Genomic DNA, 24398 nt, shown 5'->3' with positions numbered 1-24398 from the left:
AAATGGACCTATCTAACTCCAGCAAGAAAAAAAAATGTTAGATCAGACAAACACTGTTATGGTTCAATGATGTGCAGTTAGAGTAATATCAGTATCTTTCTATACTGCCCTGCTGCAGGCCTCGGGTATCCAATATGTGGGCCATCCTACTGTTACAGTCTCAAAGGTCCTATACATGTTCGGTCAGAGTAGTTTTCCCTGGTAGGCTTGAAAATATTCCCATAAGAATTGGCATAACAGGAGTCAGCTCTTGTTTTAATTGAACCGTAATAGGACCCATCTAATTGCTCCCAGCTATCAGAGGCAAGAAAATGTTATTCTACTCTTTCAACCTCCTCTTGCATACATTTCCCCTATTGGTTCAACCAATGGCATATTTATCATAGGACTATGGCAAATATGAGTAGGGTATTTATCCAGCCAAGCAATCCAATACGAGATTGGTCCTATTGGCTCAAGGACCTGCTAAGGCCTGTATCACCAAGTCAACATTTATTTAGTGCCATGAAGTGGGTCAGAGAACCAAGATCTTATCTTAAGTTTTAATGTATGAAGTCAAGTACCATGGTTCTTATACCTCGATACTCCTGGGCTTTCCCTAAATGTATCCAGACCAACTCTTAAATATCCTGAAGTCCTCCTTGTAAAGGCAGGCCACGTTCCACTTGAACACGGTTCTTACTCATTGTTCTAATAAAACATCTAGCAAATTCCTAAGTTGGCACTGAAATGGGCTGAAACGTGTATGCAACTTGCATGTACTGCAGGGCAACATAGGACAAAGATAATAGTTTAGACCAACTTTTGCTTTGTTTCCCAGCCTTCTTTGCAATGTTCTTGGTAGTCTGATTATATCTCTCCAAGACCACCCATTTGCAGGTGAAATATGGAGGTCCAAAGTGCAGGACCCAACACTTGTTTTGGCACATTAAATGTGTACTTCGATCAGTGATAACATGAGTAATCCTACCCTAGCAAAAAAAAAAAATTACAACTATGGGCAACTGCTGTGACTCATTGGGAACAGCACAGTGTAGCATACTTTACAAGGTCTAATTAAAGACAGTGACCCCCCCCCCCCCGATTCTAGCTGCCCATCCTTTTCATACCTATTCTCTGAAATATAATTTCACGAACTAGTAGTCCCTAATGGGAGCTTTAGCAACCCATCCTCTGGGCATGTTTTACAGCTTCTACACAAATCGGTTAACAAAGTAAACCTGCAAGATTAACTGTTGTGTTTTCACAGCCATTTGGCTCCCTCTACTCTGATTTCTTAGCTTTAGAATAGAAGTACATTTAACCCAGATAGGAGTTTCTGACGTGAGCAGCAGAACTGAAGGGAATACTGGAAATGACAATCTTCCGCATGGTATTCCCCCAAATATCTATCGCGGGTGTGTTTGTTAGTCTTAGAACTCTGAACTTTACCCCTTCGAACGAGTGGGAAAGTGCCTATGCTTTCCATCTAAACTTGGGTAAAAATGTTATACCCCTCTCTGGTTTATTTAATTTGTCTATATGTCACTAGTATATGCTACCAAGAGTACCAGGGCCTATATATTAAGTTTCAGCAATGGACAGGAGTATTCTTTGTGCCATCCACTGCAGTGGCACTATAAAGCAGGTCTCCAGGCCTACCATATAGCTTGACTGCAGTTTTAAAGTATAGAATCCGATCTATTAAAATACTCTTTTAGGCAGGCAGATCTCCTTCTCAAACAAATTAAGAAGTCACCGTTAAGTTGACTGTATTACCCATACTACAAGGTGCACGGTATTTAAAAGTATAACATGTAAAGGTTTAATGTTAAACATGCCCTTAAAGTGACTAGTCCCTCAAAGCTATTTTCACTGTAGCAGGGTTGGCCTTTCCATAGAGACTGGGATAAGAAGGTTTAATGAAGGGTTATTGCCATAAATGAAACTGCTACAAATCATTTTTGAAACATTCAATAGATGAAACTGCTCCTGATAGTCTTAGTTGGGATTTCCTTTAGAAGGTGCTCATTAAAATGGAGTTCGGTAACTGGTTTGTCCAATGGGTGAAGCTCCTGTATGTGGCACCTACTGCCCATTTCCAAACAGGTAGACAGATCTCTGAAGGGTATGAGGTTGGAAGGGGCACTGCAAGGCTGCCCCATTTCACTATTTGCAATTGTAGTAGAACCACTTGCTAGCTAATTGAGGCCTACAGGGGGACTGGAGGTACAGTGCGTCCGGCACTATTCAGTGTTATATATTCTGTTATTCCGGAGATACAAATGTAGGTTTGCCCCATGCAATTAGCCTCAGTTTTGGGCAAGCTTCAGGAAAAGACAAATCATATCCGTTTCAGTTACTGAAGGATATGCTGCAATCTGACGATTTAAGGGGGCTTACTTGGAAAGTAACTGGCCTGAAATGTTTGGGGGTTTGACTACACAGTACACCATCTGAATTGTTGGAGTTTAATATTGGCAGGGTTATCAGAGGTCTATGTTCATGTGTAGAGTTTGAGGACAATGCCGCTTTCAGTGGCAGGATGAATAGCACTGCTGATTACTTTACTTACACAGCACTACCTATGGTGATACCTTGTAGGGTCTTTCGGGAACTTTATTTGTTGTCTGCCTTATATGGGGAACAGGCAGGTGTAGAGTGGCCTTGGCTAAATTGGAATGACCAACATCAAAGGGAGGATTAGCTGTTCCCGAATTGGAAGCTTGTTACTGAGCAGCACAATTGCAGTGGTTTGTAGAGTGGGTCCACAGATTTCCAGGGGAGGCAAATTGAGATTATACCAGATTTAGATGCGCTATATAGAATCCTCTTAACCCCAGGAGACCTGTGCGGGAATACCTGTACAGTTGAGAGGTTGTATGCTCCCAACAAGCCCATGCTCCGGTGCGCCATTTTCTCTGGATTCTGTTGAAAGTTTGACGCCAATTAACCCAAGTGGAAGATTGAGATATTTAGCAGGCTGGGCTAACCATGGGGTGCCTGGGATAGGAGATCTTTACTAGAGTGTGGGGGAGGGGGGGGGGGGGGGGGGGAGGCCAAAGAAAGAAAAGGGGAGAGGAGCAGGCTACTGCCATTTGAGGAAGTTTGACTCTCGAGATACCCAGAGTGTAATTTGCCACATTGGGTGGCGGGGAGTGAGTTAACCGAAGACTGCAGAAGAGGTCCGGTTGACGCAGAGCAACTGGCAGCGATATTGGAATTTGTGGACTTTTACACAATATCCCCAGTAGGTGGCAGTAGGTTAAGGGTAACTTCATTAAAGTATGGGCATGTTGTGCTCCAGATCCTGCCCACTTCAGCCTTGCCCCGCCCCACCCAACAACACACAACTCAGTCCTTGTCTTACAAAGCTGCTGCCTGACTCCACGTAAACCTTGCCGTTTACACCATCAAAAGGATGTATTCCAGTGTAAGATAACTTTTACTACTTTGTTGTACCCGGCCAAGTAACCCATACATTTGAAAAGCTATGTTTTATAGTGCCTCAGTGCAACATTAATTAGTTTAGAAGCCTGCAAGGTGTTTTCAGGTTCAGTATGTAGACTGCTGCTTTCATAGCAACAGTTTTGAATACTCATCGTTCAGACCAACACAGCCTTAAGCACCTACTGATCTGAACTTCAGAGAGAAATTTTTCTTAAGTTTAAGGGGCTCTCAGTGTTCAGAAGCCACCTTGAAGGACTCACTATTGAGTGATCTAGAGCACTCCTATTGGGAAGGGAAGGGGGGGAAGAGATATAGGAGTTAGTGCAGCCTTTGCAACATATCGATAGCAAGCCACATACCAAATGCTCACTCTTTAGCTACAGGGATGCATCATGCCAGAAAAGCTGTAATATAGCACGTAACTAAGATAAGTTGAGCGACCAAAACATTTTATTAAATTAAGTTCTAAAAACATTTACTATACATTGAAGTGCATCAAGTAACAATAGACCAGGTCCTAAAATTCTAGAGCCTGACCATCTTTGGATTCTGAAGATCCCTTGGCAGTCTTCTTGGGCAGAAGCTGGGCCTGTATGTTCGGTAGCACACCGCCTTCAGCAATGGTCACACCAGAAAACAGTTTGTTCAATTCCTCATCATTCCTGACCGCCAGCTGTAGATGTCGAGGAACAATTCTGGATTTTTTGTTGTCCCGGGCAGCATTTCCTGCCAGTTCCAGTACTTCTGCAGTGAGGTATTCCAGGACAGCAGCCAGGTACACTGGAGCCCCAGAGCCAACCCGCTCTGCATAGTTGCCTTTCTTCAGAAGCCTGTGGATGCGGCCAACTGGAAACTGCAGACCAGCCCTGGAGGACCTAGTCTTGGGAGCAGTCTTCTGCTTCACAACTTTCTTGCCGCGTCCAGACATGTCCCGGGCCTACAAATATCAAACAAGTACTCCAGTTAGAAGGATTGTTAGAAAGTCAAAAAGGTGAACTAGCAATCTTACTCTAGTGACAACTCAAATTTTCAAAACATCTGCATACTAAATACATGCAATTAAGCTAAATGAGCCTCATTTACATAGTTATTCAGAAAAATCTAGCATGATCCAATCAACCTGGACTGATGTTTAACACCCCAGGAGTAAGACCACTTAACTAATTTAACTTGAAATGGATGTGGTCATACACTGAAGCCGATGGTCAAGATCATTGCCATACTGCAATTTTAAGACCAGGACAGTTCTAGCTTTGACCATTTGCCAGTAAGCTCAGACAATAGTCTCCTACACAGGGTTTCCAGATAGATGCACTCAACACCAAGCATCATATGCACGCAAAGCCATTGATAAATAACCTAAAGTGGGAACATTAGTAACTCCAGGGGAGAAGATCAAGGAGTCACACCAGAAAAGTTTATAACAAGAGGCTGGAGAATTAAAGAGGAACAACAAATAAGTTACATTTAGTCAAATGCATGGCTTTAGCACTTTAAAAAGCAGCTAACAGCCACGTTCAACCAACTAGTCTAGGCTTTTACTAAAACTAGTTTCAGCTCATATCAATTTAGTTAGCACAACTGGTCAGAACAGAGACAGGCCCATAGTTGTGGTGATTAGTTGACGGCTGAACAGTCACACACAGTAGACTATACTCTGCATGTGTGACTGGAGAAGGCTGTAAGGGGCATCTGGCAGAATCGACCTACTATTGTACTTGTGTGCTCAAACATCACCACTAAAGACAATATTACCCAACAAGCACCAATTTGATAGGTAATATGCCCTCCATCTAGGAGCTCAGGTTGTGGAAAATACATCAGATTAGCTATAATTAAGACGCTAATTGAAGCCCTCATGACATTGGCCATCCACTCCCTCTCAGAACTGAGATACGCCCTACAGTTACTTAGAGAATCTTTACTTGTGTCCCTGTATAGTGCTCTGCTGCCTTTAAGCAGGTTTGCCACCATACAACTAGTGCGCAGGATGTGTGGGACAGGGTCAGCGAGACCAAGAAGCAAATTACACACGTGCAGACAGCCCATTACTTAAGACATAACCTAAACACCCCACATCAAGTGTAAAGTTAGCATCCATTGCACATTAATGCGTTCAGGAGATAAGGGGTCCAAGGACACAATATCTAAAGCAATGCAGATAACACTAAACTGGTGCACCCATCAACTAAAAGTGAGGATGGCTGCAGAATGAGTAGTCTGCCAATGCCCGATCACGTGCAAGTTTAACGACAATAGTAGCAATTGGGGGTAAAAAAAAAAAAAGCTCAAAAAACCCTTTTACCAGTTTGCACTGCCACAGTCCAGGACAAACCCCCCCAACTATCTAACCGTCACCAAGCGTTCTGCTTATCAGAATGCACTTGCTAGTCACACTGGACATTGAGACCACCTTCCATCCCACCTCAGATGGTCTAGAGTGCTTATCTAGAGTCAAACACTACTGCACAGGCTTCAGAAAACATGCTTAACATAACAGAAATCACGCCTTTGTATTGTCAAGATCAGTTAAAGTACATTAGGAAATCCTCAAACTTTTCTATCCTCAAAATGATTTACAACTTCAAGCGCAAAGGAAAAGTTTGGACTAACTAGGTTGACTGTAGCCAAAGTATGCAAACCTACTGCCCTACAGACACCCCATACACAGATCTTGATGCAGAGATTAATTTACATTGAAAAGCCCCAATCCTGCCTCAGTGATTGGTCCTCATTGCCACCTTGGAGCCTGCCGCAGTGACCCGCCCCCAAGTTTAGAGGAGTAGCATTAAATTAAACCCTTTTTGGGGCAATGTTAGACCTTCATCACCCCAGCCATCGCAACGTTGACATTGTTAGAGCGCCTATGGCATTTCTAGACCCTTTTTACCAAGAGACGTGGATTAGATTTAGAAAAGAAAACATCTACACAGTGGATCTATTTATCCCACCTTATATAAAACTATCCAACTCAAGTTAACAGTATCAGTGTTGCAAATACTGGAAGCCATCAGCCCTTAGTAGCAGTTCTGGCATAAGCTATTGGTTATGTCCGGCATCTTGGAACCTGGGAGGGGCATCATGCGGGTGGAATGCTGAGGGATAGAAGGTTCAGGAGGATTCAAGAAAAGTGGTTAGACCGAGCGCTCTCCCGTTGCTGGCTGTGGTCGTTGGCTGTTGCTTATGTGGAAATAAGCCTACATTACGCTACTGAAGGTATTAGGCCAGCCTACGCTGGAGTGCCTTAGTAAGACAAGTTTACATGTCACGCAGTTTCACAGGTCAACACCTCGCCTTGGCGTGGACTCAGTTATCATGCGAAACTGCTGGTCTAAGCAGTGTCACAATGCTATGCAGAAGCGTTGTGGAGTGTATGGAACGTGCATGAATAGCAATATAGTTTTCGGAAGCAGATATAGGTGTAGCCCACTCATTCATAAGTCCATGGACTGCTCCTTTCTCCTTCGCAGATTGTCCCAGCATAAGCTAGGAACAAGTGCAAACAAAACCAGTACGCGGCAGCAAAGGTTTCAGACATGTTGCATGACCGTGCTGCTGCAGTAATGACAGGCCATAAGTCAGGAATCCCAGGCTGTAGGAATTAAAGTGGGTCAGCATCACAAGAGTAAATGTATGGGGGACATACCCAGTCAGGGAGCTACAGCAGCTAAAGGTGCTACTGGCCCTCATGCTGAAAAATGGTCAGAAGCAAGTGTTACATATCGGAATTTTAGACAGTCTGAAGAGACCTGGGACAGAGTTATGTAGGTGGTGTATCATTTGGTTGGCAAGGCACAGCAGAACCAGTTAACAGAAAGTGGATCCATTGAGCACCCGCCCATCAGAGCTGAACGAAAACAAGACTACAGGACGGTTTCAGAGCAAAGAATCCATTGTTTTAATTACAAACTCAAGAAAAAGAACACCGCCACAAAACAAGCGGGAAACTCCCTCAGGTGCTTAGACGGGGACAGCAGCAGGACCCTCAAGACTGCCCCACGTGATAAAAAAGCGTGGAGAAGTTACCCCGGTGGTAACAGAGTCCTGTTATAATTTGGCTGCGCATTACATGTAGTGCACGTAGGCAGTCTGCACCATGAAGTGTGTGCGCCGGTGCAGACTGGGACAGTGCACGCCATTACAGTTAACGTGCCCTCCCCTCGTAAAGCCTCAATTGTGCATCTCTTCAGAGTAATGATATGCAGACCAGGCTGTTTAGAGACAAATCCACCTTTCACTCAAGGCACAACCCACCTTGCATTTAATAAAAAGGAGACGAGAACCCCCTGCAACCGGAGTAGTTAACATTAGACCCCCATCCAAGAGGCGTGCACCAGTTCACAGCTCCTTTACTTCTGCACCGGTTTGCATACAGTTCAGAAAGCAAGGGGTTATGGGGGGGGGGGGGGGGGGGGGTGACACCTCATTTGCAACAGAGGGAGCAGAAGCTTTGATAGTTATTGCTGTGGCACTGTTTGCGATATCGTGTCTGCAGAAACGACACTATACTGAGCTGAAACTTACTTTATGGTGGTACATTTATTCATGGGAGCTCCAACTTTCACTGTTCTCTTTCTACCTCCATCCACCAGAATCCTCCCTTTCCCTGAATACTCTTCTCATACAGGGTCCTAGCTCCCTCCTACCATCATACCATTACTGTGAGCAATAGAGGGTTATGGCCCTAATCAGCAAGGCTAGGCCAATCACTAAATACGGATAACCACTATATTAATTATTTGTCGCAATCACACGTGACACTCAAAGTGATTGAAAAACTTTTTTTAAATCACAACTTACTCATTTTTTGAAATCCAATAATCAATAGTGGTTCTCAGTATTGGCAATCGTGTTATAGTATCATACCATTACGTCATGTATATGACAGAATGGGCCCCGTCTGAGCCAGTTCAGTGATGCCAGAGTAACCGGAAGTCCGTTCTGCCAACTGGGACACTTACAGCCAGGGGAAGATGCGAGTCAGACCCTCCCACGACTGTCCTCGAAAACCTGGTCTCACCTGCCTATTCGTACCCCAGCTTACTTTGAGTCCATGTGTTCAACATCCTTTCTAGTCTCTGTAGCCCCCCACGGATGGATGGATCAGCAGCTGCATTGCAAGAATTTCCCTCAAAAAGGATGGAGGCCTCAGTTGGCCGACTGAACTCTATTGTCACCCGACATGTACCAATTGGACCTGTATAATTGTAGTGTTGCACATCAAGTGAAAGATTAGAAAAGCAACACCACTAAAATACTACTACATAACGAAAAATAAAAACAAAGGGGAGTTTAGAATTAGGGGGGGGAAATAAAAAATATATAAAACACACCACACCCACCACCATACCTCATAGTAGCCTAGTATTTTGAAGAGCTCAGTTTTCAGCACTTTCCTTCACAGTAATTTAATCACGTAGTTTCCACCCAAGGATGCTAACAAAAGTTGGACAGCAAGCAACATCTACCCCCACGTCGTACAGCTTTCTAGTGCCCAATTCGTGATGGGGCTGCAGGTTAGCACCCCAGTCAACAGACGTGGACCCAGCGAAAGACAGTTTAAAAATAAACAGAAACAGGACTGCAAAGGAAGGACGAATTGAAGGGCTGAAGAAGAACCTACAAGAGCGAGAAAAACACTAGAAGCTTACGGGGTTGGAATAAGGTTTAAGCAGCCCGAGGATGTATCAACCCTGGTGTTCGCAAATGGTCTCTTAAAGACCTGGGGGCAGATTTATGAGGCCCTTGCGCCACTTTTGCGTCACTTTTCCCATGTTAAAAGTGACGCAAAAGTGGCGCAAGGGGCTCATAAATCTGCCCCCTGGTGCATGCTTTTTTTTGTCTCCAAAACACAACTTAAGCATTACCGATTAATATTTCCTTCCAAATAAACCCTTCACTTATTAACAAAAATTAAGACAGCGAAATGCACACTTTTGTCAACAACACTAGCCACATGTCTTGGGAAATAAAAACTAATAAACGTGTTACATTAAAAATAACAGTACCTTGTAATTAAACGCTGCTGCAGCTTCTTTGAAACTCCAAAGGCTAGTAACCGCTACCTCTCCCGAGCAGCTCCTTTTAAACCCTCACAGCCTCGTGCCCACTGGTCTGCGGACCCCAAACTGCCGGTTAGTATCACCTGCGTGTTGATTACGTCCACGTGCTCCCTCTGCCTCTCGTTGGTTCCCCAAGCTTAATTATTTTCTATTAATTCGGTATTAATATTAGGGACTTATAGGTCTTTTTATAATGCGCATTTCATCGTCCCGAACCGAGCATCCACTGATAAAATGTAGAGTTTAAAACACAAATGTCTAGATACGTAGCTTCTGTTTTAATTATTTCTAGGGTGACCAGATGGATCCGTGCGTGACACCAATTGACCATTCCTGGATTTGTTTTTACATTTTATTAGGTGTGTTGATACACTTGGCTGAATAAAAATGAACAAAGACTACGACTCCCAGAATCCACTGATGCACTACATCAAAACCCAGAACTGGAACAGCTGTGTCCCCCTAATTATGTCAGCCAAGTACAGAGCTCTCAAGTTTCGCAGTTCCATGTGTTTGTATCTCATGCAGCCCAGTAAGTTTATTTGAGTTCTGGGATTGATAGTTGCGGTTTTATACCTGATAAAACAAAGCTTAAAATCCTAATATGCAACGAAAGACACCTGGACTGGATGAGCCATGCACAAATGAAACTAGGAATGTTTAGAGCTCACTAGAAATGCAAAAAGTGACAATCCACTGAAGATCGCTTGATCACTCGGTTTCCTATTTGAAAATAGCATATTCTGAGAATACAACAGGAATCTCCACTAGCTCCAGGTTATATATGAATATCAGCCTGCTTGTTTTTCAGCCACCAGCACTATGCGCACTTGGTCTTGTGTTCTGATACTTGTGAGGCAAGAAAAACTACATGTTCCAGCATGCTTAGTGCTGCGGACTGAAAAAACTGTTTTTTTACTGAAGACCACAATCATGACTGGGGTCCAATTTACAATTATGTTAAAATTGTCACTTAAGTTTTACAGTGCATTCTGGGATTTGACGACCAAATAAAATGACTTTATTTTAGTTCAGCACGATAGGATGAAATGTGCTCACGTTTTTTCGTGGGAAAGATGATTCTTATGGTTCTGGAGCATTGAGGAAGATAGAGGAGCGGTAGAGTAACCTGGATGAGACTATGGCTTGCATGAGGTGATCCTTTGCGGTAAATATATGAAGGAGCAGATTTTGGAGGTGTTGTAAAGATGAAGTACCTTTCTGGTGTTTGCTTGGGCTTGTGGGGTATAGAGTGTTGGATGGGGTTCAAGAAGTGCCCAATTCATTTGCCATTAAAGCCAGTGTAAGGACTCACTGTCTTTGCCAGTGTAGAGTTATCTCAGCCACATTTGGGGCATGTGAGTCAATGTATCAAACTACTGAGGGAGACTGAACGGGTCAACCACAAATTGTAAACACTAGACTGTTCTGAGCATCCCCTGGTTTTAAAGAGTGCTCCACATGCATCTTGAGCCAACTCAGCCTTGTTCACAAATGAATTGACTGGTTTGCTGGGTAAGACTATATCATCGGCTTAGAATCACACTCCATGTGAGGGCAAGCATGTCACTGGAGAGAGGTAAGAGGAAGCCAGGCCTGGTGACCAAAAGAACTTGACCCCAAGGACTGCCAGTCACAAAAACTACAGCAGGATGCTGTGTAGGAAGGGAAAGGCCCTGGTGGTACTGGCAGTCTCCTGTAAGAGAGCAGTTCTTATGGAGGACCAGGAAGGGGGCATTCTGGCAGGTGTTTTCTCTGAATAAGAACATGTAAGTGGACATACTGAAGTTCCAAAGTTGCCAAGGAAGCATGGTTTTTAGCTCTTGGCAGAAGAGCGGGTGAGCGCCAGGAGTCTCAGCTTGCTGCCCTCAAAGGCTGTGACTGGTACAGCCAGGTCGGAGTTGACCTGTATAATAGAGTAGGGTAGGAACAGGGATCAACATACATTCCCACAGAGGCGCATGTCCAAGGTTTCACGCTGTTACAGTGGCTAGGTGGGAAGTGAGGATGACTCTCTTCAAGGCACCAAAAAGTGTGGTTTTAAGGTGGATTGTGTTCTGGGTCTGACACTTGTGGGAAACAACTGGAGAAATGTTGGCCATAAACGCACTACACCATAAACAGTACTTATCACACTCATGTTTTTCTCCAAAGAGACACTCTGAGCACACATATATAAATAAGCATCGCTACGTCATGTGTCTTGGGCAAGGAAAATGTAAGTTGGCAAAGATATATGAATTATGTGCACTGTTGCAATGCGACCAAAAAGGTCTGGTTACCCCCTAAATGTAAATAGTCCTTAACTGCATTGGCCTGTTGGAGCACACCAGATGCCCTGGGTGTTGACTGGGTGTGAGTGTTTGATTGAATCTGATGCTCCGTCCATCACCACCCCCTTTTGTACCGCTTTGTTCGCCATAAGTTGGCAGGGTATGCTCAGACGTGAGTCCCTTGCTCACTTTGCCACTGGATTCAAGCAAGCCTGGCTGAAGACGGCTGAAATGCCAGAAACCGGTCCTAGGAAGCTTGTTTCCGGTCCAGGGAAGGCATGGCTTGGCAGTTCGGGCTGGACTGTTCCCATGAGGCACAGGGTCAGACTGATTTGCATATGGCCATGTCTGAACTGGGGTGGCAGAGTGGGCTAAAGAACGGTGATTGATCAAACCCAGATCTGTTGACTGGGTGTGAGTGTTTGATTGATTCTGATGCTCCGTCCATCACCACCCCCTTTTGTACCGCTTTGTTCGCCATAAGTTGGCAGGGTATGCTCAGACGTGAGTCCCTTGCTCACTTTGCCACTGGATTCAAGCAAGCCTGGCTGAAGACGGCTGAAATGCCAGAAACCGGTCCTAGGAAGCTTGTTTCCGGTCCAGGGAAGGCATGGCTTGGCAGTTCGGGCTGGACTGTTCCCATGAGGCACAGGGTCAGACTGATTTGCATATGGCCATGTCTGAACTGGGGTGGCAGAGTGGGCTAAAGAACGGTGATGGATCAAACCCAGATCTGTTGACTGGGTGTGAGTGATTGATTAATTCTGATGCTCCGTCCATCACCACCCCCTTTTGTACCACTTTGTTCGCCATAAGTTGGCAGGGTATGCTCAAACGTGAGTCCCTTGCTCACTTTGCCACTGGATTCAAGCAAGCCTGGCTGAAGACGGGTGAAATGCCAGAAACTGGTCCTAGGAAGCTTGTTTCCGGTCCAGGGAAGGCATGGCTTGGCAGTTCGGGCTGGACTGTTCCCATGAGGCACAGGGTCAGACTGATTTGCATATGGCCATGTCTGAACTGGGGTGGCAGAGTGGGCTAAAGAACGGTGATGGATCAAACCCAGATCTGTTGACTGGGTGTGAGTGTTTGATTGATTCTGATGCTCCGTCCATCACCACCCCCCCCCCCCTTTTGTACCGCTCTGGGTGTTGATGGCAGATTTGGAACACTGACAAAAAGTTTCTTTGGCTTAAGTCAGAAAGGTAGAGGCAACACAGTGGCCTAGCCGCACCCCAGCTAATTATGGCGGCAGGGGATTGGGGGGGTGAGAGGAAGGAAAAGGCAAGCTGGCAATCACAGATTTGAAATGGAGGCCTTAACCTCAGATTCCAGCAGTAGGTGGGAATCCGAGAGCAGGGGTAATGCAGCAAAATAATCTGTATAGTTAGCAACCCTCTAAATATTGTTCACACTAAAGCCATCAGTTAAGTATTCTCTTGGTGCCGCAAAGTCCCCTAAAATGGATGGCCTTAGCTCCCATGATTTAGAGCATAAGGGGTTCCCTCTGGATTATTTTGGTGAACAGAAAGAAATTGGAAGTCTCTCTAAATCTTTGATCATATGCACCAGGGGCTGGGAAGCATGTACAGCCATGCTTGCTGGATGTCTGAAATTAGCAGGCGTTCATTTTCTTTGCTGCAGGGGTGCAGTCATCTAACAGCAGAAGATGGAAGGTCTAGTTTGACCTTTGCACAACTCAGGGTTCTGTATCTGCAGCATTAGGCAGGACACCAGGCATAGAGAAGAGTGACTCAGTAGCACACTCTCCCCTCTACTTCAATGAACAGAAAATGGGATAGAACGTCTGGCTGCAGGATTCACTGTATCATCTTGCCTGTGTGACCAGGGCCGGCTTTAGGAGAGTGCAACCTCAGGGCCGGTGCTGTGTTTAACAATAGCTTATGATTGGAGAGACGAGGGGCACTTTTGTCTGGTGGTAGTGAGAGAATCCGAGGAGGCGGTCATAGGGTGCGGGGGCGCCAAAAATGATTGTCGCTCCGGGCGTTACCAGCGCTATAGCCGGCCCTGTGAGTGACTGCCTTTCTCTTCCCAAAAAGTTGGTAACCACTGCAGAGAGCTTCCTATCCCTGGGTGAAGTGTTCTGGCCTGTGAGAAGTTGGCCTGGCATATGCTGGTCACTAGTTATAGTGGCCACCTTGCACCAGTCCAATTCGACTCTTATGGTAGATAGGTTTAAGACAACCTTGTAAAGAAAGCTATACTAGTGGTAGCTGTGGAGAGGAGCCTTCAGGCTAAGTCTCTGAGGAATGTAAAGCAGCTTGTTTTACCTTATAATCTCTTGAATTACCAAATGAAAGGACACCACACAGGTATATATATCAAATATATATGTATTTATTACTAGACACACTCTACTAATCTCTTTATGAGATTAGAAGTCGGGAACATATGCAAACATCAACATTTCACAATAAGTTAAGCACAAATATGGCTGGGGCCCTAGGGGCGTACCAGAACATATACTAAAAAGGAGGTTTAGGAATGTCGACTTGCAAGGGGACAAAGCCTAGGGCCTTTAGAATCGCTGGGGCCTCACTAATCCACCCAAGGCAGGTAAGTAAAGGACCCACAGGAGACGCGTGCAGTGTGAGAACACAGCCGCGGGTTCCCCATTGATTTCAATGGAGCAAGTCGCGGTTGGATTTTTAAAGTTCTAGGGTACTTCGGGAGAGTCTGCAAGAAAGCCACTTACAAGGTAAGTACTTCGAGGGCCAACACACACAGGAGCAGCGGAGTGCGCGAGTTACCTCACCCACGGAAGCCGGGTGCATATGTGTCTTTTGGTGTCGGGTCACGGCGTCGTTTTCAATGGAAGCCGAAGAAGATTTGCTGCTTGTGAAGACTGGAGAAGTGTCCAGTGGAATCCAAGACTGGATTCAGAAGAAGGAAGACCTGAAAGCAGAAGGGACAGTGTTCACAGTCACTTGCCAGTGACCTGGGGCCAGGAAGATGAATGCCCACGGTAGTCGGGTGATTTCAGGTGTTTCATGGGTGTCTTGACTGTTCAACCACGAGGTCCAGGAGGTGTCGACGATGACCAGGAGCTGGATTCGGAGTGTCCTATGAAGTTTGCATCTTACTAAGGTGTCGGCAACCAGATTGGAGCCAACAAGCTTTGGCAACAGCAAGTCTCATGGAAAGTGAAGAAAGTCAGCGGTGCAGACCAGCAAGGTCTGAGGGACTCACCCAGCAAGGGTAAGTCAGGGCAGGCTTGGAGCAACAAGGGGAGCCCTTTGGTTTGATGAGAAAGTCTTCGGGGGACCCACAAGCCAGCCGGCAAGGGATCACAAAGACTCCTCATGAGGATTCGCTTCACAAGAGCCCACGGTTACTCGGGATGAGGTAGGCCTCTGCTTTTGAGTGAAAATCCTGCTGGAGGCTTGGACCACACGTGGTCCAATGCACACGTTCGTAGAATGTCGTGAAGGGATTGCACTTGATAATAGTGCACGGTCCCAGGGTATTGCTGTTCCTCATCACTCGTGGGGTCCACTCACCTCAGCTCTGCTGGGGACTCACAATGGCTGTTGGGAAGTCAGGAAATCTACTTCCGGGGCTGCAGGGACTTCGGACTCTAGCGGGAGCGGGAAAGTTTGCGACTGTTGATTCAAAGTTTTGGTGCCTGCCAAGCAGGGGAGTCACTCCTTGACTCCAAGGGAGATTCTTCAGTCTTCCAACTGTAGTGGAACATCGAAGGTCCAGGATTCTTCTTTTAGAGCGTCGTCCAGGGATATCTAACTTGCAATGGCAAGGGTTCCCTAACTTATACTAAAGGAAAGGGAGGGACTAGCTCTATGACCACTCCTATGGGAGGGTCAGGGGAGTGGGTGGTTACATCCACTTCCCTTTGTTCAGTTTCGCGCCAGAGCAGGGGCAGGTAGCCCCTGAACCGGTTTGAGCTGGCATATGCACAGAGGAGCCTACTGCTCCCCCAGTGCAGGACTTCAAAGCACTCTAGGAGTGCACCCACCCAGCCCCAATACACTAAATCCTGTCTGGAAGGTGGTGACACCTCCCTGTGACAGGATGCCTATTGTTGGGCCTCTTCCACTGAGAGTTTAGGTCAGCAGCAGGGGGGCAGCCCAGTGTCTGTGCTGGTGGCTTCCATTTTGTGATGCCAGGGCTTTTTCAGGAATCTACCGTGTTTCCACAGTGGGTACATGTCTACCCCTCTAGAAGAGTGGGATCATACTCCCACACCAGTTACTGGTGTAGGGGTATGATTCCAAAGCATTTGACACCAAACACGACATGTTTTGATGCAGAGATAGCATTTACCGCGAGGTTATAATGCTCTTAAGAGTATATGGTTTAACCGCATCCACAAACAGCCACAGAGAATAGACTCTGAGGGCTGCAGAGGGGCTCTGCTCAGGCAGAGGCACCCCCTCACATGTAAACCAAGCACCCTGCCCTCAGGATTGATAGGGCCTGCCTTAGGGGTGACTGATAGGTTTATATGTGTGTGTATGGTGAGATATAGGAAACCTATATCTCAGTGAGGAGTGCTAACACTACCTCACCCAGGCTGCAGTAGCAGGCCTGTGTTGTCAGATTTAGTCTGCTTCCCAGGAATGGCATAATACATGCTTCAGCCCCTGGTAGGCCTGTGAAGTACCTATGCCCTTGGTACCTAAGGTACCATATACTAGGGGCTCATAAGGTACCGCAGTATCCAATCACTAGTGCATCTAATATGCACTTCAGGTTGTTTAGAGAGAACAGAGAGGCTGGGGCCCTGATTAGCAGGGACCCAGCCAGACTATAGCCAGAAACCAGTGTATACATCAGAAAAAAAGTTGGGGCAACATAAGTGCAGATCCTACTCTCCTACACAACCCCCCCCCCAAACGCAGGGACACTAAACTAACCTTGACCAGTTGAGTCTTCGTGTTCTAAGTGGAAATACCTTGAGAGTCCATCTGTATTGGCATGTTGGGTCCCAGGTCTATGTTCCACTGTATAGTCCATCCCCTGTAGGGTAATGGACCACCTTAAAAGTTTAGGGTTTTCACCTTTCATCTGTTTGATCCATAGGAGGGGCTTGTGGTCAGTCTGAACTATGAAGTGAGTGCCAAACAAGTATGGCCTCAGCTTCTTCAGGGCCGACACCACTACAAAGGCCTGCCTCTCTATAGCTGACCAACGTTTCTCTCTAGGGGTCAGCCTTCTGCTTATACAAGCTATTGGCTTGTCTTGACCTTCATCATTCAGTTGAGACAGTACAGCTCCCACACTCAGCTCAGAAGCATCTGTTTGGACAATGAACTTTTTTGGTGTAGTCTGGACTCTGTAAGATGGGGCAGTGCACATGGCCTGCTTTAGGTCTTCAAATGCCTTTTGACAGCTAGCTGTCCACTGAACCTTTTTTGGCATTTTCTTTGAGGTAAGATAATTTAAGGGGGTAACTATAGATCCATATCCCTTAACAAACCTCCTATAGTACCCAGTCAGGCCCAAAAAGGCTCTCACCTGTGTCTGGGTGAATGGAGCTACCCATTCCATGATGCTTTGGATTTTGCTCTGTAAAGGTTGAACCTGGCCTCCACCTACAAGGTGGCCCAGGTACACAACCTGACTCTGCCCTATCTGGCACTTAGTGGCCTTGATAGTGAGGCCTGCTTTTTGCAGGGCCTCCAAAACATTTCCGAGGTGGACCAGGTGATCCTGCCAGGTGGAACTAAAGACAGCAATATCATCTAGATAAGCTGAGCAATATGTTTCCATACCTGTCAGAACTTTGTTCACCAACCTCTGAAAAGTGGCAGCTGCATTCTTCAAACCAAAGGGCATCACCACAAAGTGGTAGTGCCCACCAGGGGGTGAAAATGCTGTTTTGGCCTTGGCATCATCAGCTAACTTGATTTGCCAGTAGCCAGCTGATAGGTCAAATGTACTAAGATACTTGGCAGAGGCCAAAGTATCTATCAGTTCATCTTCCCTGGGAATTGGGTAGGCATCAGTCCTGGTGACTGCATTGAGGCCTCTGTAGTCTACACAAAACCTCATTTCTTTCTAACCACCCTGGGTATGAGGCTTGGGTACTAGGACTACTGGGCTAGCCCAAGGGCTATCTGAAGGCTCAATTACACCTAACTCCAACATTTTCTGGACTGCAGTCCTGATACAGTCCCTGACAGGGTCAGGTTGCCTGTAGATTTTACTCTTGACAGGCAGACTGTCCCCAGTGTCCACCTCATGGGTGCACCAGGAAGTCTGACTAGGGGTCAGGCTAAACATATGTCTAAACTGTTGCAAAACTTGTCTGTATTCAGTTTGCTGATGATCAGTGAGGCTGCTTGCCAAAGCAACACCATCTACTGACCCATCATCAGGGTTCTGTGAGAGCAGGTCAGGGAGAGGGTCACTCTCCTCCTCCTGGTCCTCATCAGTTGCCATGATCAAGCCCATGTCAGCCCTGTCAACATATGGTTTCAATCTGTTGACATGGAGCACCCTAAGTGGGCTCCTGGGAGTTCCCAGCTTCACCAAGTAGGTGACTTCTCCCTTTTGCTCAACAATTATATGGGGGACACTCCACTTGTCTTGGAGAGCTGCTGGGGCCACTGGCTCCAACACCCACACTTTCTGTCCTGGCTGGTATACAGTCAGCACAGCCTTTTGGACATGCCAAGTTTTTTGTAGTTCTTGGCTTGCCTCCAGATTTTTAGTTGCCTTCTTCATGTATTCAGCCATCCTGGAGAGGAGACCAAGTGCATAGTCCATCACATCCTGTTTGGGAGGTTTGAGAGGTAACTCCCATCCCTCCTTCACCAAACTTAATGGACCTCTTACAGGATGCCCAAACAGAAGTTCAAAAGGGCTGTAGCCAACCCTATAGGGTTTTGTTGAACCTTTCAACTAACCCATTGCATTGTGGCTGATAGGGAGTAGTGAATTTGTAGTTGACAGCACACTCCTTCCACATTGCTTTTAGATACCCTGACATGAAGTTGGTACCTCTGTCAGATATAACCTCCTTTGGGAAACCCACTCTGGAGAAGACTCCAATGAGGGCTCTTGCCACCACAGGGGCTGTGGTGGTCCTCAGGGGAACTGCTTGTGGGTACCTGGTGGCATGTGATCCACTACCACCAGGATAAACCTGTGCCCAGATGCTGTTGGAGGGTCAAGGAGACCAACAATGTCAATCCCTACACTTTCAAAGGGCACCCCCACCACAGGTAGTGGTATCAGGGGGGCCTTTGTTGTGCCACCTGACTTGCCACTGGCTTGGCAAGTGACACAGGAGTGACACAACTCCTTTGTGTCCTCTGACATGTGTGGCCAATGAAAATGTGGAACAAGCCTGTCCCAGGTCTTGTTTTGGCCCAAGTGTCCTGCTAAAGGATGTCATGTGCTAGGGTCAAGAGGAACCCCCTAAACTTCTGAGGTATTACCAACCTCCTGGTGGCTCCAGGGGTAGGATCTCTACCCTCAGAATATAGGAGTCCCTCATCCCAATAAACTTTATGGGACCCACCAGCACTCCCAGCAGCCTCAGCAGCAGCCTGCTGTCTGAAGGGTTCAAGAGAGGGGCAGCACTGTTGCTCCTTACTCAGATCTTCCCTGGAAGGTCCCCCTGCCCCCAAGAACTCAACCTGATCAGGCTCAAGTCCCTCTGGGGCAGTTCCTTCTTTAGGATCTGCTTCTCCTCCCTCAGGAGGGGAATCTGAGATCAGAGACAGAGGGGAATGCACTGCCTTAACCCTAGTGCTCCTCCTCTTGGGTAGCATCTGGTCCATAGTTTCAGGATCCAGAGCTGGTTCAGCTTTATGCATTTTGGCCTGTGACCTGGTCACAGTAAATACCTCTACAGGGATGCCCAACATCTCAGTATGAGTCCATAACTCTACTTCAGACCAGGCTGAAGTCTCTAGATCATTGCCCAATAGACATTCGACAGGGAGGTCTGCACCGACTACTACTTTCTTGAGGCCAGTTACCCCTCCCCAGGGGAAATTCACAACTGCCAGAGTATGGTTGGTCCTGACATTGCTTGCATTGGTAACCTGGTACATTTCACCCAGGATGATCTGCCCAGGGTCCACAAGATCCTCTGCCACCATGGTGACACTAGCACCTGTGTCCCTGAATGCCAAAGCCTGTTTGCCATTTATTACAGGCTGCTGTTTGTATTTGCCCAGATTACTGGGGCTCACTAGAGATGACATATCAATGTCTCCATCACAAATCAGCAATGCCTGAGTGGGTACTCTGACTAGGCCAGAGTCCACTTCAGAACCCAGGGTCAAACCTACTACACCCTTATTCTGATCACCACCTCCACCTAAGGCTGGACTAGGAGGAACAGTTACCTTAGAGGCAGGAGTGGTGGTGGTTTGGTCTTTGGACTTGGTACAATCAGAAGTCCAGTGCCCTTTCTGTTTACAGAATTTGCACCAGGGCTTCTTTTGGCCTTTCCCTTTGTTGGACTGTGAATCCCCACCAGATGCAGATTTTTGGAGCCCTTGTGAAGACTTCTGGTCTTTTGACTTATCCCCACCTTTCTCAGAGCCCTTAGAATCCTGCTTCTTAGTGTTACCCCCTTGGTTCTGGGTTTTCTGCCTCACCCTGGTTCTGACCCACTTGTCTGCCTTCATTCCCAATTCTTGGGGAGAGGTCAGATCAGAGTCCACCAAGTATTGATGCAACAACTGGTTTTGGCAATTATTAAGGATCTGTTCTCTCATCATAAGATTATACAATCCCTTAAAATTAGTGACTCTACTACCAACCAGCCAACCCTCCAGAGCCTTGGTTGCACAATCAACAAAGTCAGTCCAGTCCTGAGTCTGTGCTTTCTGGGTGTCTCTGAACTTCAACCTGTACTGTTCAGTGGTTAAGCCAAACCCATCTATCAGTGCACTCTTCAGGACTTCATAATCATCAGCATTCTCTTCTCTAACAGTGAGGGGCCTGTCTCTACCTTTATCAGAAAAGGAGAGCCACAAGATTGCTGCCCACTGTTTCTGGGGGACCTGCTGTACTTTACAGGCCCTCTCCATAGCAGTTATCCATTTGTTGATATCATCCCCACTCTGGTAGGGAGGAACAACCTTGGACAGGTTCCTATGGTCTGGAATGTAATCTCTGACTCCAGGGACACTGTTGCTGCCACCAGGGGTATCTAAACCCTCTCTTCTAGAAGCTCTCTGGAGCTCAAAGACTTTTTTGTCTAATGCCAACTGCTTGGCCTTAAGGGCAACACTTGTTTCCTCATACTGCAGCAGTGTGTACATTCTTTCAGTGGAGGTCTCTCTTCTATTAAAATATGAGCTCCTCTGTTGGACAGATTCTCTGCCAGAGTGATAGGAGTGGTCAGTTTCCCTAGAAATGGACCTAGGCCTCTCTTTCACCCTGTCAGCCCTCTTAGGGAGAATTCCTCTGTCCTGTTCAGATCCTTTTGGATCTGGCCCTTCAACCATAGAGTCCAGGTCATCTTGATTTTCATCATCTGATCCAGAGACTGTAATTGACCCACTCACTGATTCAGATCTGTTAGCTCCTAGAGCCACGCTCAGATCATCTGCTGTCAGCAGATCTATCAGGCCTAGTGTGGAGGGACTCTGTCCTAGCTTCAGGTGCCTTGCAACACACATGGCCTTCAAGTCAAAGAAGGTCATGTTCTTATACTGAAGCTGAGTGGACCCACTGGCTCCACCCTTTGAGGGCATTTTAGTGTTGTGCAGTGTTGTACTACCTACACTAGTTTGTGGCCTACTGATCCTAGCTTGAGCTGTAGCAAGGGTGTGCTATCCCTTCACAAACAGCTCTAAATTCAGTAGAAGTTATTGATACTAAGCTTGACTTTATCTGTACCTTGAGTACCTTTAGTGGTTTTCAGTTAGTAATTCAAATAGAGATTTTCTGGTAAAACAATGGCAAGCTGTAATCCCACACGCTGCCCACCAATGTGAGAAGTTGGCCTGGCATATGCTGGTCACTAGTTATAGTGGCCACCTTGCACCAGTCCAATTCGACTCTTATGGTAGATAGGTTTCAGACAACCTTGTAAAGAAAGCTATCCTAGTGGTAGCTGTGGAGAGCAGCCTTCAGGCTAAGTCTCTGAGGAATGTAAAGCAGCTTCTTTTACCTTATAATCTCTTGAATTTCCAAATGAAAGGACACCACACAGGTATATATATCAAATATATATGTATTTATTACTAGACACACTCTACTAATCTCTTTATGGGATTAGAAGTCAGGAACATATGCAAACATCAACGTTTCACAATAAGTTAAGCACAAATATGGCTGGGGCCCTAGGGGCGTACCAGACCATATACTAAAAAAGAGCTTTAGGAATGTCGACTTGCAAGGGGACAAGGCCTAGGGCCTTTAGAATCGCTGGAGCCCCACTAAGCCACCCAAGGCAGGTAAGTAAAGGACCCACGGGAGACGCGTGCAGTGTGAGAACACAGCCGCGGGTTCCCTATTGATTTCAATGGAGCAAGTCGCGGTTGGATTTTTAAAGTTCTGTGGTACTTCGGGAGAGTCTGCAAGCAAGCCACTTACAAGGTAAGTACTTCGAGGGCCAACACACACAGGAGCACCGGAGTGCACGAGTTACCTCACCCAGGGAAGCCGGTGCATAGGTGTCTTTTGGTGTCGGGTCGCGGCGTCGTTTTCAATGGAAGCCGAAGAAGATTTGCTGCTTGTGAAGACTGGAAAAGTGTCCGGTGGAATCCAAGACTGGATTCAGAAGAAGGAAGACCTGAAAGCAGAAGGGACAGTGTTCACAGTCACTTGCCAGTGACCCGGGGCCAGGAAGATGGATGCCCACGGTAGTCGGTTGATTTCAGGTGTTTCACGGGTGTCTTGACTCTTCAGCCACGAGGTCCAGGAGGCATCGATGACAACCAGGAGCCGGATTCGGATTATCCCACAAAGTCTGCAGCTTACTGAGGTGTTGGCAACTGGATTGGAGCCAACAAGCCTTGGCAACAGCAAGTCTTGTGGAAAGTGAAGAAAGTCAGCGGTGCAGACCAGCAAGGTCTGAGGGACTCACCCAGCAAGGGTAAGTCAGGGTAGGCCTGGAGCAACCAGGGGAGTCCTTTGGTTTGATGAGAAAGTCTTCAGGGGACTCACAAGCCAGCTGGCAAGGGATTGCAAAGATGCTTCATGAGGATTCGCTTCACAAGAGCCCACGGTCACTTGGGACAAGATAGGCCTCTGATTTTCAGTGAAAATCCTGCTGGAGGCTTGGACCATACGTGGTCCAATGCACAAGTTCATAGAACATTGTGAAGGGATCGCACTTGATAATAGTGCATGGTACCTGGGTATTGCTGTTCCTCGTCACTCGTGGGGTCCACTCATCTCAGCTCTGCTGGGGACTCACAATGGCCGTCGAGAAGTCAGGAAATCTACTTCCAGAGCTGCAGGGACTTCGGCCTCCAGTGGGAGCGGGAAAGTTTGCAACCATTGATTCAAAGTTTTGGTGCCTGCCAAGCAGGGGTGTCACTCTTTGATTCCAAGTGAGATTCTTCAGTCTTCCAAAGGTAGTGGAACGTCGAATGTCCAGGATTCTTTTTGTACAGCGTCGTCCAGGGATATCTATCTTGCAATGGCAAGGGTTCCCTAACTTATACTAAAAGAAAGGGAGGGACTAGCTCTATGACCACTCCTATGGGAGGGTCAGGGGAGTGGGGGGTTACATCCACTTCACTTTGTCCAGTTTCGCGCCAGAGCAGGGGCAGGTAGCCCCTGAACCGGTTTGAGCTGGCATATGCACAGAGGAGCCTACTGCTCCCCCAGTGCAGGACTTCAAAGCACTCTAGGAGTGCACCCACCCAGCCCCAATACACTAAATCCTGTCTGGAAGGTGGTGACACCTCCCTGTGATAGGATGCATATTGTTGGGCCTCCTCCACTGCGAGTTTCGGTCAGCAGCAGGAGGGAAGCCCAGTGTCTGTGCTGGTGGCATCCATTTTGTGATGCCAGGGCTCTTTCAGGAATCTACAGTGTTTCCACAGTCGGTACATGTCTACCCCTATAGAAGGGTGGGATCATACTCCCACACCAGTTACTGGTGTGGGGGTATGATTCCAAAGCATTTGACACCAAACACGACATGTTTTGATTCAGTCGTCCCAGAGTTAGCATTTACCTCGAGGTTATAATGCACTTAAGAGTATATGGTTTAACCGCATCCACAAACAGCCACAGAGAATAGACTCAGAGGGCTGCAGAGGGGCCTTGCTCAGGTAGAGGCACCCCCTCACATGTAAACCAAGCACCCTACCCTCAGGATTGATAGGGCCTTCCTTAGGGGTGACTGATAGGTTTATATGTGTGTTTATGGTGAGATATAGGGAACCTATATCTCTGTGAGGAGTGCTAACACTACCTCACCCAGGCTGCAGTAGCAGGCCTGTGGTGTCAGATTTAGTCTGCTTCCCAGGGGTGGCATAATACATGCTTCAGCCCCTGGTAGGCCTGTGAAGTACCTATGCCCTTGGTACCTAAGGTACCATATACTAGGGGCTCATAAGGTACCACAGTATCCAATCACTAGTGCATCTAATATGCACTTCAGGTTGTTTAGAGAGAACAGAGAGGCTGGGGCCCTGATCAGCAGGGACCCAGCCAGACTATAGCCAGAAAC

At 46.8% G+C, this 24398-nt stretch overlaps 1 protein-coding gene across 3 annotated transcripts in view; it reads right to left on the bottom strand.

The window, feature by feature from the left end:
- LOC146805080 (histone H2A, embryonic-like) overlaps window positions 1-24398 on the bottom strand; it is a 77957-nt gene that overhangs the window by 22061 nt on the left and 31498 nt on the right. The window contains exons 1-2 of one of the 3 annotated variants that reach the window (XM_085620468.1): window positions 9438-9587; window positions 3967-4366 (exon numbers count right to left, since the gene is read on the bottom strand). In XM_085620468.1, coding sequence (XP_085476594.1) covers window positions 3967-4357 — 391 coding nt within the window. In that variant the 5' untranslated portion in view covers window positions 4358-4366; window positions 9438-9587. Of the gene's footprint in view, window positions 1-3861; window positions 4367-9437; window positions 9588-24398 lie in introns of those variants that run through there. The other 2 variants (XM_085620466.1, XM_085620467.1) reach the window with 2 other exon arrangements.

Source organism: Triturus cristatus, chromosome 8, assembly GCF_964204655.1.
Source record: "Triturus cristatus chromosome 8, aTriCri1.1, whole genome shotgun sequence".
Lineage (NCBI taxonomy): Eukaryota > Metazoa > Chordata > Amphibia > Caudata > Salamandridae > Triturus > Triturus cristatus.
Note: the sequence above shows the minus strand (reverse complement) of the source record. Positions and strands in the feature narration are given on the sequence as shown.